We start from the raw sequence: 14945 nt of genomic DNA, 5'->3' as shown, positions 1-14945 counted from the left end.
AATTACTGACTTACGGACTTTGTGTTTTCTCAATAATCAGCATTTTTTCTACCAAAAAATACATATTGTAGATACTGACAGCTAACACTTATTTAACTAGCACATTAGTGAAGCTACAGGATTGAATTTGAGAGAGAAACATGCTCAAAGGAAACGGATGCAAACTGATGCAACTGAAGTGGGTTACGACTGAACACATTTGATTTCCTGGACCACAGATCTATCACATCTGTTCCCAGGAGAGCTCCCAAGCACACGCAGGCCTGACCACATCAGCACTCCCCAGCACTGGGAATGGTTTAGGTGCTTTTGGGTAGAGACACTGCACAGTGAAGGGAAACTTCGCTGGAGCACCGGTGGTGCTGGCACTTTCCAGCTTTCCCAACACCCTTCCTCATAATCCCGCATTACCAGTAGCAAAGCTGCAAGTTTCTGACCTAATTACCCACTCTCGGGTGAAAACTCATTTTTTTTTTTTATTACCATTAACTACTGGTTAATAACTGTTAGCCCTTCTGAAGAGCAAGAATTACATGCTTTGGCAGAAGAATTTGGCTAGATTTTACAAAAGAATTTCAGAGTAACCACAAAGAATATTTTCATTTTCCCTTCTAGTTAACTGAGCCCTTAAGAATTTTTTGGGCAGCACAAATTTTAAAATAGGTTAGATTAAAAAAAATACACTATTTAAAATAACATTGAACAGAGTTACGGAGGTTTTAATAGGAGTAGTGGACACAGATGTTAATTTTGTTGTTTTCTCAAAGCTACACATCTACCAGATACACCTTAAGTCATTACCTGAAGAGTCAGGACAACATTTTCTGGCTGTGGAAGTCAAAACAGATGGAGAATGTGTACAATGCACAGGCAGCATGCACAAAAACAAATCATGAGAGGAATGAATAATTAATCATAACTGAAACAATTACAAACACACAAATTATACTAATTAAAATAAAAAATGACTAAAGCAAAATAATGCATAGAAGCACTGCTAAGTAAGGAAAATTATTCACAGTAAAATATATAGGAGAGAATTTCTGATTTGCTTGCTAAGTGAAAGGAATCTAGGATTTGTCCAACATAAATATTTCCATTTTAAAGCAACAAAAGATTATTTCTATACTGAAAAGCTGTTTCTTATAATTCCCAAAACATCTCACAAAAGAGAAGGCTAGAGGTTGTATTTCTTTGCAGTTTAACATTTTCCTCATTAAATCCACCTGTCATAACTGTTCCGTTATGCTGCTGACTGTTAATTCTAACTGTACTTTAGCATAAAATGGAAGAGCGGTTCCAAAAGGAATTTTACAATACACAGAAGAAAATATTACATACAAAACTCACCTATGATTTTAAGAAATTACAAAGGGGGTTATTTTAAATTTTCAAAAGTAAAGAGAGACATTCAAGAAAGACTTCTGCAGTCTAGTTAGCAGGTTCCTAATTGATTTCTCATCATTTAAAGTTTTCTCTTTTCCTCCTCATTTCCCTTTGCTTTCACAGTAAAAATAGAATTTATTGTATTTTTCCCATTCACTTCTAATGATAAGTTTGTGCCTTCTTATACCAATTCCCCTTTTCTTATGGGTGAACAAGAAAAGGGAAGCAGACTAGTGAAAGACTGCAGAGAAGCCTGCACCCAAAGCCTGATGTGTCAACGTGTGTGAATCAGAAATTTTACCACATTTTAGGAAATATTCTCAAGTATCACACATCTTTATGAAACTTCTATTGCATTATATATTTAAGACATTCAAAAACAAAACCACATTTGATACCATAACTTTTATGAGAGATAAATAAATATTCTCCTTTAAAAACACGGTGCCAAGTAGGATTCTGACTGTTTTAAGCCCGTGCACGTGCCAGCAGCGAGTGGTCTGCGTGGGAGGACGTGCAGCAGCTGCCCTCATCTGCTAGCTCATCCTGCCAGATTTCTATCCCTGAAAAGTCTCTTGGGTCACCCTACAAATAGGTAAAATGAAATGGAGAAATGACAGCAGTCATTTAACAATAAATATTAAATGCAGTTAAACTTTCTATTCTTGCTACAGAAGGGCTGTTCCTAGGAGTGAGTCTATTCCTTTGACCTGTAATTACACACGGTCTGTTTCCGCCTTTCCCTTTCAATGCTAGTATTTTGTGCCCAAGTAGTCGTCCTTTCTTCTTGGTGTTTCACCTCCAGGTATATAATAAGTAATCAAATCCCCTTTTCTATCTTTAACCTAAGCTAAACAAATTCTTCTAATATCCTCTCAAAACCTTTATTTCCAAAATTATCCTAAGAGATATTCCCTGAATGTGTCCTAGTTCGTTACTTCTGAATTTGAGTGATCAAAACCACATGCAACTTTTCCAGTTACTTACCAGCACCCTTCAGGGACATTTTTATTTCCTTATCCATTTTAGAAATCCCCTAAAACATTTGCACCTATACTTACCTCTACAACCACCCTAATCTCTTTATGTCTACCTCTTGCTGATGCTTCAGTCTAACACACAATTTGTCCTAATTTATTTGCATTTTTAAATTTGTTTTTAAGTTTTGTATTGTGTTCATGTCAGAACTCAGACCTGTATTTTTCTCCTTAAATACAGCCCATATGGTATTTATCACTTTACGCTCACACGCTTTTTCTGCACGGGAATATGCTTTCATTGGCTTCAAAGTTCCTATGACTTTTGTCCTGGTTACTACACTGTTATCCTCACACTAATGGATGGGGTGCTTGGTCTTGTAGTTTTGTCTGAAGATTCTACAGCTCAAGCAGCTTATCCTCTGTCCCACATAAAGTATCACAAAGCCTCAACAAACCAACATGCATGATTAGGAAGTCTTGACGCGGTATGAGGACAAGGACACTTGCATGTCATGAAGAGGACATCGGACAAGGACACTTGCATGTCATGAAGAGGACATCGGACTACAGGAGTGATAGGCTCCTTATCAGAAGGACACGACAGCCCTAGGCCTTTTCACCCAAAACTATTCAGGTCATCTTGACCCAAGGCAAGAGCTTCTATGAGTTCCATAATCGCCTGCCTGACATGGACAGCACATTGCAGGGACTACAAGCAAATAGCTCACACCAAGCAACTCGTCCATGGTCTGGCCTTGCTTAATGTTCCTACCGCAGGACTTCGACCAGTGACACTGCCTGAAGGACGAGCTAGAGTCCTTGAGAATGCCCTAAAATTAGATCCATGCTTGAATCTGCTTTTTCCTGCTACCAGATATCCTGACAATTTCAACTGCTACAGAATAATCACAAACCTAAAGAGAGAAGGGAAAATGTAATGTGAAACAAATTTGTGCATTACCTAAACTGAAATATACTTGATAGCAGGCTATGAAAACTCAATTCTAAAAGACATCTGAACAAGCATATGAATTCAGCTTTTTGAGGGCAACAGCTGAAACCCACATGAGAACTGAGCAATAATGTTTCTCTCTCTTAAGCAATTTTAGATAAAAGCAGTATTTTTCAGCACAAAGAGCCTTCAATCTTTGCAACACACTACACTCAAATTACAGGAATTTATAATGGAGTTTTAACCATGCACAGAGATCCTTTAGGAAATTTCTTTTGTTATTCTTCTTGAAAGGTTTTGATCTCAACTTTTATACAAAACCATCAAACTTGTTATTCACAAATCTTATTCCTGCATCTAGTGGTATTAAGTTTAAAATACTATTTGGTACTTCAAGGTTTTGTGTTTTTTTTTAAACAAGTTTTTTTTTAAACTTCTGTTATTTTATGCAGATATACATAAACAACTTACCTTTTGATAATCGCCCTGTGTATTCCCAAACTTCTGCTGTGCTAGTTTTCTGATGAGATCTGAAAATAAGCAAGAATATGGCAGAGTTTTAAACAGTATAGATTAGAAACCTGAGGAGAGATTGGTATGAAATCTACCCTTAAACAAGCAAGATGAAATTAATAACATCAATAGGATAGGCAAGTACATCGGTGTTTCCATAAACTTGTTAAGTACCAATATTTTCTAATCAATTGTTTATTTTATGAGAAACCTGGAAGACAACCATCTGATATGAGTAAGTCAGTGCTCGTTGAAAATGCAGTGAAGGTTTTTCTGAGGTCAACCTCTGCATCTTAAGCATTATTATTAAAAAGTTCATCATCAGCTTATTAAATCACCAGGACAGATGTGGGTAGCAGTTTTGCTTCATCATGTTTATGGCTGTAACAGGTATGAAATTATATACCTAATACGCAAAACTGTGTATTAGCGGTGACTTCTGGATTGAATGGCATAAGGGAGAAGGTCTTTATCTTTCAAATATTACCCTAATCTCTCTTCTTATCAAGCAAGCTTATGCTCTCATAGGGAACAAGAGATCTTGCATGAGCATATGGAACAGAGCCCAACAAACCAGGAAGCCCAAGACATGCCACATTCCTGCAAATGCAGCTCCCTCCACCATGCTCATTCCTACCTCATTCACAATATAGACAAAGCACAGCCCTCACCAAAAAATACAGCAGTGGTTCACCACAAATAGTTCCATCTAATACTACAAACATCATTTCACCACACTGGTTTCTTTCAGTAAATCCCAGAGGCTGCAGGAATGGATCCCAGCCCTGGGGACCCATCCAGCCTTCAGCAGGGCTGGCAGGGCCACACCCTCCGCCTCAGCGGAGGCGGCAGTGGCGCGAGGCCAGCTCCATCCCATGTGGGGCCAGCTCCGCGGAGCCAGTTCCATCCCACTTGGGGCCAGCTACATTCCACACCACAGGCGAGAGGCAACGCTGGGCACTTGGGAGAGAGCCCTGACCAAGCCTCTCACCTCCTTGTAGTGAAAGGGAGAGGATCATGGGGATCATCTGATCTTTCTTAGGGAAAAGTACTCTGCTGCCTGCCCGCCCATGTTCATACGGAGCTGGACTTGGTGGTGCTACTGCCCTATCACGACATTCTCCACACAGCACGGCCCTTTTTTTGAGGAAACCTGAGGTTAGCCAGTCTGAGCATCCAAAAAGAACCCACAGATTCCAAAACGGCTATTGTAATACTCATTAAATGCTTGGTGAGTTCATAGGGAAAGTGATCTTACTTTTTTCCTCTGCTCTTTCTAGACTCCACACAAGTTTCAGAACTGACTCCCTAAGCAAATAGTTTTTCTGGTCTTCTATTCCACCCACCCCAAAGGAATATTTCCTTCATGGATCTTTAGGTTGAAGAAACCCTGGCCAGCGTTGAGCTGGGAAAGGAGCATATCCGTCACACCTGGTTGAGAGAGAACCTCACAGAAAAATGTTCCGAAGGAAAATAAAACATGTGAAGAACTATAGACACCAAGACTGCAAATTTAAAACAAATAAAATCTCTTAACGTATCACAGTGCAGTGAAGACACAAGTCACCACTAGCTGGGAAGTGTACTGCAAGATACAGGAAAGATGCTAACAAGTAGATGACCAAGGATTCTCTGTAGTGATGCAATCTCAGCTTAGGAAGAGTATACATACACCGTAAAAGATGGGGCTGAATCCCTCACTAACAGAAATCAGACTGAAGTACATGTGAAATAGCCATTCTGTAAGAACAGAAGAATTACAGTCCTTGCAAATACTCCGAGGTACTACTAATAAGCATCTTGAACATCAGGAGATCTCTGAAAGAAAGGGCATACAACCTCAAGGGCAACACGCACCTGATCAAGGTGTGATTCAAGGGCAAAGGAAGCCCATTGTATCTCATGTGCATTTCTCAGGGGGATTTAGCAGCAAAGGATGGAGCCAAATGAGGCAGTGCTGCACAAACTTAAAAAATTGTACCGTTTTCAGCAGTTTCTTCAGCAGAACCTGAAATTCTCTCTTCCATTTGTTTAAATCTACCTATCTCCCAAAAAAAAAAAATAAGTTTAAGAAACACAGGGTGCATAGGAAATGCAATACAATGCATTTTCTCTGCAACTAGAGAAATTTTAATTCCTATTTTAACAATTGGAAAGGGGCTAAAAATACCCTCTATGTTTATGTATTCATTAGCAGTGCATAACACACACTATTCATACATTTAGCAGTGTATAACAATACTCTGTAGAAGACTCACAAGAGAAAGATTTCTACAAATTTAAATCAAAAGTTAATGGGAAAGAGGAAAAGGAAATAGCTCTCCAGCTGCACAAGGTGGCACAGACCAGCTAGCTGTTTGAGGGTGACCACACACGGGTGCTCATTGTCCACAGAAGCTGTGGAGAAAGGAGCTAGGGAAGAGCCATAAGCAGCCCAGCTTCCAAACGGTATCCAACTTGGAAGTTGGCCTTGCTTTGAGAAGGATTTGGATGAGAACATGCCCCGAGGTCCCTTCAGATCTAAATTATTCTAAAATTACTCTAAAATCCTGCTTTTTATTTTAAAATAATTATTATAAAATAAAAATAAAACTACTTAATAGAAAAGTGAAAACATTGCCAAAAGGCAAGTAAGAAAGCTAATTTTGATATTGACAAAAGATATTATTATGAATTGGTACAAAATAACATTTACAATCATGAGTCTTTCATGATGAATAAAGATTTTGAGCTTTTAGAGCTCTTTTAGTTGATTGTGTCTGTTTCCTCCCATACAATAAAATAAAAATAAAACACAAATTTCATATAAATTAGATATATGTGTAAATATATATGAATATATACATATATATATATATAAAAGGGGAGATCTGTATGTTTGGATATATGTAAAACTACTCTGAAGCACTGAATCATTGACCTCCAGAGATCATCCAGTCAACTGTGCAGCTCAGGGCAGGGTCACCCACAGCAGGCTGCACAGGTATATACACACACTCAGCTTTGGAATATATCCAAGGAGAATAACTAATATGTAAAAAAGCAGCTCTGATAACTTGTAATACATGTACATTTCTCTGAATGTTCCCAATTCACAGATTTTTTTTTTTTTATTTAAACCCCTTGATTATTTAGAGCCTGCCAGTCAAAAGGCAACAGCATCAATCTGAATACACTATGACAAACCGACGCAGAATACAACATATTCTAAGTTTTCTGAATTTCAGAGGTCTAAAGCCTGTTCAGCACAAACTAAAGCATCTTTCAATTTATACTAATCAAGAAAGCATGAAAATATATACAGAATGTTCCCTCTTGGATTATATAAACTAGATACTACACATGTGAGAAAGAGAGGTTGCTTGTAATACATAGCACTGTGACTACTATAACATTTCTCCTCAACTTGCATAATGTGCATTTTCCTCGCCAAATAAAGATTTACTACTTATATTACTTCATAGGGATTTTTAGAAATACTGCGAAGCTTTGCAATTGTTTTCCCCTCATGGGCGGCACACACAATGAGCAGTCAAGTCCTCCATTCTTACAATTAATCTATCATTTCAATAGCCCTCAGTATCAACCACATCAGAAATATTCCCAGTTAATTCATTTCAAATGAAATGTGGAAATCAGATACACTCCGACAAAAACTATTTGGTAAAATTCAACTCAAGCTTATCTTCAGTTCCCTGCTCAGCCCTTTGCAAGCACACACACCTCAGAGGTTTTGCTGCATTAAGAATTGACCATCTATGGTGTATATGCATTAATAGCGAGCATATTTCCTGCAGCAGAGCACAAGGGTTAAGTGGGGGAAGATCTTGTGCTGAGCACAGCGCAAGCATCATATTCTCATGTGGTAAGTGAGGAGACACCTTGACTAGCATTTAATCCCCTCCTCTCCCTGCAATCTTGGCTTGTTTTTATGTACCTCTGTTCTTCCCTAACTACAACAGCTCCAGTATCAAAATAAGTTTCTATTTAAACTTGAACTAAGGTAACTTAGTTCACCCTTTGTTCTGCATTACTGGCAGATTCGAGGCTGACTTCAACACCTTCAGGACAATTTCCCTTTCCAATATGAAAAAGCTGGGCAGGTGTGGGCTAAAAGTGGTGTCCTCTATTTCCAAGCTAACTGGATTACTTCTCGAATCGAAGCGGCCTGCCAGCTGCACACATTGTTTCAGAGCACCACTAATCCCAGGCTTTAGCCCAGAGCACGTTTTATCACTAGGGTTAAAGAGATTTACCTTGTGAGACTCATTTAGAAGGCTAATTACATTCCTGCTTTACTCTGCCTCCTTCCTGCTCTCATCACACATGCAAAACGCCATCTGCCCCAGTAAACCTAACTAGCCAGATGAACTCTTAATTTACCAATGTAATTTGTGGCAAAATTTTAAGCACCTCTCCGAGGAGCTCCTGTTAAGAAAACGTAATCTGCAACTGCTGGATAGTACAAGCATCATGCAAATATTGTACTGTACCCCATACTGTACTACTCGGACCGGAAAACGAGGCTACTGCAAGGGCTTCCTTCTTAGAACCACTCTACAGAAAGGGATAGTAGAAATAATTAAGAGATTTTAAAATAAGCTGTCTGGTTATTAAGTACCAATGTAAGTCACTTACAGGAATCATCTGCCAAGAAAGCTTTCCAAATGTAGGTGACAGGAAAACAGCTGGAATAAAACTTTTGGGAATGCTACGCTTGATCCTCACTCAAACAATCCCACTGAGCCAGTTCAGTCACAGCGCAACTCCTATGTTATTCCAACTATAACTGAAATTAATTTATCCTGTTATGCATGGTACAACATATTAGGCCTTTATTATGAAAACCCTTCAAGCAAACCAGTAACTGCCAGCACTGAAGCATTTAACTCATACCAAGCAGAGATCTTTGTAACAGCAGTAGAGAACTACACAATGATACACAAGTTAATCATCATTTTAATGCCGTCTCGTTCTTACACACATCACAGTATTCCATGCCACTCCCTTCTTTCCAAGGTGTCCTTCAGGCAGACTGGGGATATAGACAGTCCCCCAACTAAGCGGAAAAACGGCCACCTTGGACAGCTTGGACAATGTTGAGGGAAGACGTTTTCTCTCTATGCAATTCCCACTTTTTCCCCCCAAGTCAACAAAACCACCAGATTGCCTCAGCTCCTTTGGCCCCTCTCTGGAGGGCAGCGTGTCCGTCTTCCTTCTGACCAAAACTCTGGGACTTTGTCTCCCCTCTGGAGCTCTCACACGAGACCACCTGCTCATATATAGAGAGAGCAGAAGAAAGTCCTCTGTTCAACTGCATGTTTATTTGCATTCAGGAAATCCTTAACTCCATGTGCACACACACTCAAAATCCTAACCCACCAGCCATTCCTTTGCCTAACAGGGAAAAAGAGGAATCTGGCAAGGTTCCTCCCTGCTGAGGGACAAAACAAGGCTCCAAAACCTATTATCATAACAAAAGCTGCGAGAACTTGTCTGAATGGAAGCTGAACGCTACAAATGCACACTAAACTGCAGAAACACTTTTACTACTTATCTGCTATTGCAAACTGCCCTTTCCCTCTCTTCTGCCTTTCCTATGCTGTAAACTCTCCCCAACATGCCCATCTTCCAACCTCACTGATTCTTCCTCTAGTTATAGAGTGATTAAAAGCAAGAGAACATTTCCAGCTTATCCTAGAACACCGTGGCCCTGCCTCCAGCTCCAGCAACACACAGAGCAGGACAAGAGGCAACTGCAAGGTAAGTGCATTTGAGGTCACAGCCGTTGTGGAGCACGCACTGCTTTATTTGCAGCTGAAAGCATGAGCTACACGACTGCCTAGAAATGAGTTCTAGGTTATATCGGGTGAAAAGAGGGGTAATGGGAGAGAGCTGCAAAATGAAGCAGGACAAGATGAGTGTGGTAGGAAACTGCAGCACTCATTTGAACAGGATGCACTCCAATCCGAGAGCAGGGAGTCAAGTGCTGTGCAGCCACTGGAGATGTAAAATTGTGGGGCAGTAACCACTGCCAAGCGATCAGGGCAGCAGCAGGGATGTGAAATTAACCCTCCTGAGAGAAAAGATCAGCATTCCAATGAAGAAATTACAGAGCAGTGGATCAGATAATAGTAGCAATCAATTAACTTCTTTCACATATACAAAAAGCTTCCTAATTTTCCAAAACTGTAGCTGAAAGAATTAAAGTTTTATAAATTTAGCTTCCTTGAGGTTATTAGACATAAAGATGAAAGAGGTCACGTACATCTTCTGCAGAAAACCTTTATACACTGCAGCTACCCAAGGCTGCGTTTGTTCCTCCAGTCACATTTTCTATTTAGGCACTTCCCCGCCTTCCATGAGCGTGAAGACAAAACATGAAAGAGCTGGGCCAGAAACAGATTTAAAGAAAAAGAAATAGCCAAAACATTGATTGTTATGGGACACCTAGCATGAAAGAGCTCTCCTTTGAAAACAAGCTTTGCAGGGACATTCTGGTTCTTTTATGCTACAAAGAAAGTTCTGTTCCTGTTGAAGTATTGGGGAAAAAGGCACAAAAAGAGAGCTGCCTTTAGAAAAAAACCCTCTGCTTGGGAGTCTCCAATAAATTTGCATATATCATGCAAACACAAAGTCAAGTAGCAAACTTTGAAGCTGCACTGCACACCAAAATTGCATTCCATCACCTTTTCAAGACACTGAAACTTCAGCAGCGCAGGGTTTGTGCCACTGCAGCTATTCCTTGCTATTCGTTATTGTTTGGAGTAGGTACCTAAAGTTCCCTCTAGGCCACCATCTGGCAAGGATTTACAACAGATTAAGGGCAAAGATTTAACTTGGCGACTGTATATGCTTGCCTGGCTTAGCACACTTAGAGACTGAGCAATTTCTTCATTTTTAGCGGGATGTGTAGACAGATTAGACTTACAACTTGATCAAAGTAATAAATATTCAACTGGATGAATAATAGTGCTTTCCTTATAGGTCAAATTTCCTGTTCCTTATTCCCCCCCCCCCCCCGCCAAGAAGTTCCCTGTAAAATGAAAAAAAAACACAAAAATTTATATCTCCATATTCCATAACCTGAGCCTATGGAAAGATAAATGTGGATAATTGGGAGTAACACACTGAAGCCCTGCTGCTGCTGGCTTTTAACTACCTCTGCAACTGGCTTTCTGGCAACTTAACTGTGATTTTGCAGAATTCCAGCTCTGTGTTCTTTGATTTTTGCCATTTTCCACCTACCTTTGATAACTATAGCGTGCACACTGGTTCCAAGTATGACAGAGATCGCTGCTTAGCTCAGAAGACAGCACTCCTGCAATAAGAAATGCACCTTTGTCTCCAAGCAGGCACCAAGGTCAAAGTTATCTTCCCTGTATAAAACCTGTGTGTATTTTCAGCTGATGAGTGAATATTTTGCAATATATACTGCATAGCAAGGTACAGGACTAAGGTGATGAAAAAATTTCCCTGATGACAACTTCCAAAAATCACCCAATGCTGCTGCTCTTCAAGCTTACATATTTGTTCTGCATGGGCATACCCAGGCACCTTTGAGCCAACTCAAACATCCAAAGCAAGGCGTTTTATCCCTAAAATAAACTGTAACAACTGTTTAAAGCTCTCAAAAATAATTTGGGTTATTTTCAGAGAACAGAAAGACTCTAAGACATTATACAGGACATAACTGCAGAAACTCTTTAGGTGAGATGGCTGGTATCTGCAAAATGAAACAAACAAACCAAGAAAAGAAACTATCAAAAGCAGTTTTTTTTCCTAGGTAACTGGTAACCTTTCCCTAAAATGCATATACTGATAAATTAAGCAGATACACTAGAATACCTAACATCTATGACAGCTGATTTCCCTTCTAATAAGAAAAAAATTGTGGAAAAGGAAGACTACATACTCAAAGCTTTAAGATCAATATTGTAAGATTTGATACTGTTAAAAGAAAATCATAACTGAAATATTAAGTAATATTTGCATGTTCATTTTGCTGAGTAACTTTTTGAACTTCTGAAGTAATAAATACTTATTTTGAAAAACATGCAACTTTTTCACATCTCAGTATTACACAAAACAGCTTAAAAACAGCAGTATATGAAAGGAAATCTGAGAAGAAAAAAGGAGAGGAAAGAGAAATGTATAATTCCAGTAATTTTAATCTAACCAAGCATATTCACTATGGGAACTGAAGAAACAAGATTTGTGGCAAAGATTCATCAGCTTCTTGTTACTTCGGCTGGCATGAAAGTAAAAATCCATCACTGAACAATAATTAGGAGTTTGTTGCTTTTTAGATTACAACCTATATGACCTGTCAGATGAAAAATAATTAAGAAAAAAAAGCCTAAAAAGTTAGCCTAGCCCTGTTAATTATAGAGATAAACAGACAGATATATCTGTCTATAACAGAGAAGAAAGAAAATCAAACGATCCCCCTTTTTCAACAGCAGACAATACAGCATCTCACACAATTCATTCAAAACGCTGTACCACAAGTACATAACAACTTAAATATTTAAGGAGTTGAGAGATCCCTAAGAGACGTTTGAAAACATCACCTCTGCAAGTACAAGGATGCTCCCCACTGCCAACGGCAGCTCTGTGGACCACCAACTACTGAAGAGAGACAGAAATTCAGCCCTGTGGCTAGACAAGCTCACAGCAGTTAAACCCAGCAGGAGGATGGACACTCGAACGCAGGTTTCCACTGCCAGGCCAGGAACGCCTCAGCTGAGGGGTCTGGAGGCTCACAAAGCACCTGCAGCAGGAGTAACTTCCAAGAGATTCACACATGAAACAGGCTACTAGAGACTCCGACTGGTAAGAAACCTGCTCCGGCCCATTCCTAGCTACACGAGATGCTGCAGACGCTCTGGGAGTCCTGAAGAAATTGCTGCACCTTCAGCACTGCAGATTTGCAGAACACAGTTTTGTTAACAAGGAAAGGGACACCAAGAACGACCTTCTTCACTCGGCGCATCCTCAGACTGTGATGGGTGCACTGGCATCTGAAACGCAAAACTTGGCCTGCAAAAATGCTGCCGAGGCCCCTTCGGTCTCCTAGGCACAACTGACAGGCAGTACTAAAAGAAATCTTGGACAAGCTCTGAGGATATCACGGAGAGCAGAGCCCAGGTGTGCGCATAGTGCAGGAAAAGGCCTTCAGGCGGCCCAGCTACGCTACACACTGATTAAAAAAAAAAAAAAAAAAGTATATTGTGGATATACATATACCTGTCTCCAAAACAGAATTCATGGTTACATAAACCAAGGGACAAGGCCAGGAAGACATCAGAAAAGTCTTACTGTCTACAACTGTGTTTTTCTATCATGGTCTTTAGTAGAGTGTCTGTGGAACCCTCCTATCCCTGTCTACAAAGAACTCCTTTTGACAAGCAATCTGTTAGATCACACTGCAGTTGGGAATACCAGGGGAGAAAGGAATGATGCTTTTGATGCACAAGAGAGTACAAAAACAGCAGAGCAGAGCTCACATCTGCTGCAGAAATGTTTTCAGAAGTGCCCCCTGCTTCCATATGGACATCCTCAGGTAGAGCATCTCTCAGCTTCCCAGCATGAAGCAAGCAATGGTTTTATTAAATACTAGTTCCTTAAGTGCAAGCAAATAAAGGCACCAATTTATCTTGTGTCCTCCTGCTCCTCAATTTTCCAAAGTGTTTTCTAAGCGCAGACACAAGGCATTTCTTTCACTGCACACATCATACCACCAAAGAAAGGAGCCCTGCAAGGCCCTTGCTTAGCCCATTTTTACCCAAACGACACCAGTGTTTGCAGCTATACACAACCTCTAACAGCACTGAAACTCGCATTTTCAGTTTACATGGGTGCTTTATTAGTAGGGAAGCCATGGAAAATTATGTGGAAAATAAAGTTATGTGCAAATAACTACTTTTTATGATTAAAGTGTTTTAATTGCTCAACACAGTCATATGAGATACTAATTTCAAAGAGAGGGAACAAAAGGTTAAAAGGCTAAACTCTCCAATTTGCAGGTGACTTGAAAGACTGGCCATGGTATCTTCTCCAATATTCCTGCTGAGGCAAAAGGAGAAACAAAGCGGCCAGAGACAGGGCTCACGTTAAAAAATGAAAATTAAAAAAAAAAGGCAAGCTCTGAAGTTCAGTTATAGTCGAACTATTCAACAACAGAGACTCAGGAAACACCAAAGAATGGAAAAGTGTAGCCTGGGCCTAAAAATAATAGTTTCTTGTTCTTACTCGCAGATGGTGAGTACACGTAGCTCTCCACACTGCGCTTTGGCCAGGAAGGGCCTGCACTCAGCACCTTATTGTTACGCTGATGTTATTCCTGCTCCAGCAGGAGCAGGGAGCTCCGAGCCCTCGCTTCCGGAACAGAAAGCAGGAGCTGAAATAAGGATTCTTGCAATGTAACATGAGCACAAAGATGGTCCTGCAAGACATTCGAGGGGGCTACTGAGTTTCCACAGTAGCAAAGCCAGGCTCAGGTACTTGGAGGATCCATCGTGCTGCCCATGCCCACAGCAAGTTCACCCCTGAAGATCTCTAACACAAGAGGTGACATAGGCTGGGCCACAGCCACAGACTCGGCTTCCTTAATTAATTTCAGCCTCAGCTTATTCAAATTCTAAACAGGAAAAGAGAAATATTGATCATTTGGTTAGTTAGACAGGCTCTTAGCTGAGCAGTACAACCAACCTGAAAAATACAGCAACACTGACATTTTAGGTAGCCAATAAAGCGTTTAAATAACTTTTCAGACTTGCTAGCATGCAACTACTTTTAAAAACACTTTTCCCAAAGACTCTGATGTACCTCTTCTTCTGCCTTCTCGTAAAGTCTAAAACTCTCACCAGCCTTCTTCCCTCCTTGGCCTTGCTCAGGCCTGAAGGAGGGCAACAGTGACACTGGCAAGGCCCCAGCTTCACCTGGCTGCTACTGCAACCACAAAGTGGGTTGGAAACGCAGGAAGGTCAACCTGCAATTTGGCAATCCCATCACATTGCCGCCCCCCGCTGCCTCAAGCTAAGAGTAGACTCAAAAACCAAACTTCAAATACTAATATTAGGGAGGAAAAAAAAAAAAAAAAAAAAAAAAAA

At 40.2% G+C, this 14945-nt stretch overlaps 1 protein-coding gene across 8 annotated transcripts in view; it reads right to left on the bottom strand.

The window, feature by feature from the left end:
* Positions 1-14945, bottom strand: part of PROM1 (prominin 1) — a 50063-nt gene that overhangs the window by 32681 nt on the left and 2437 nt on the right. For 5 of the 8 annotated variants that reach the window (XM_026052381.1, XM_026052387.1, XM_026052384.1 and 2 more), the window contains exons 2-3: positions 3790-3848; positions 802-828 (exon numbers count right to left, since the gene is read on the bottom strand). In XM_026052381.1, the coding sequence (XP_025908166.1) occupies positions 802-828; positions 3790-3848 (86 nt within the window). The remainder of the gene's footprint in view (positions 1-801; positions 829-3789; positions 3849-14945) is intronic. The other 3 variants (XM_026052386.1, XM_026052383.1, XM_026052385.1) reach the window with 1 other exon arrangement.

Source organism: Nothoprocta perdicaria, unplaced genomic scaffold (genome assembly GCF_003342845.1).
Source record: "Nothoprocta perdicaria isolate Ctin4 unplaced genomic scaffold, notPer1 scaffold_88, whole genome shotgun sequence".
Lineage (NCBI taxonomy): Eukaryota > Metazoa > Chordata > Aves > Tinamiformes > Tinamidae > Nothoprocta > Nothoprocta perdicaria.
This window is presented reverse-complemented; position numbering and strand designations above follow the sequence as displayed.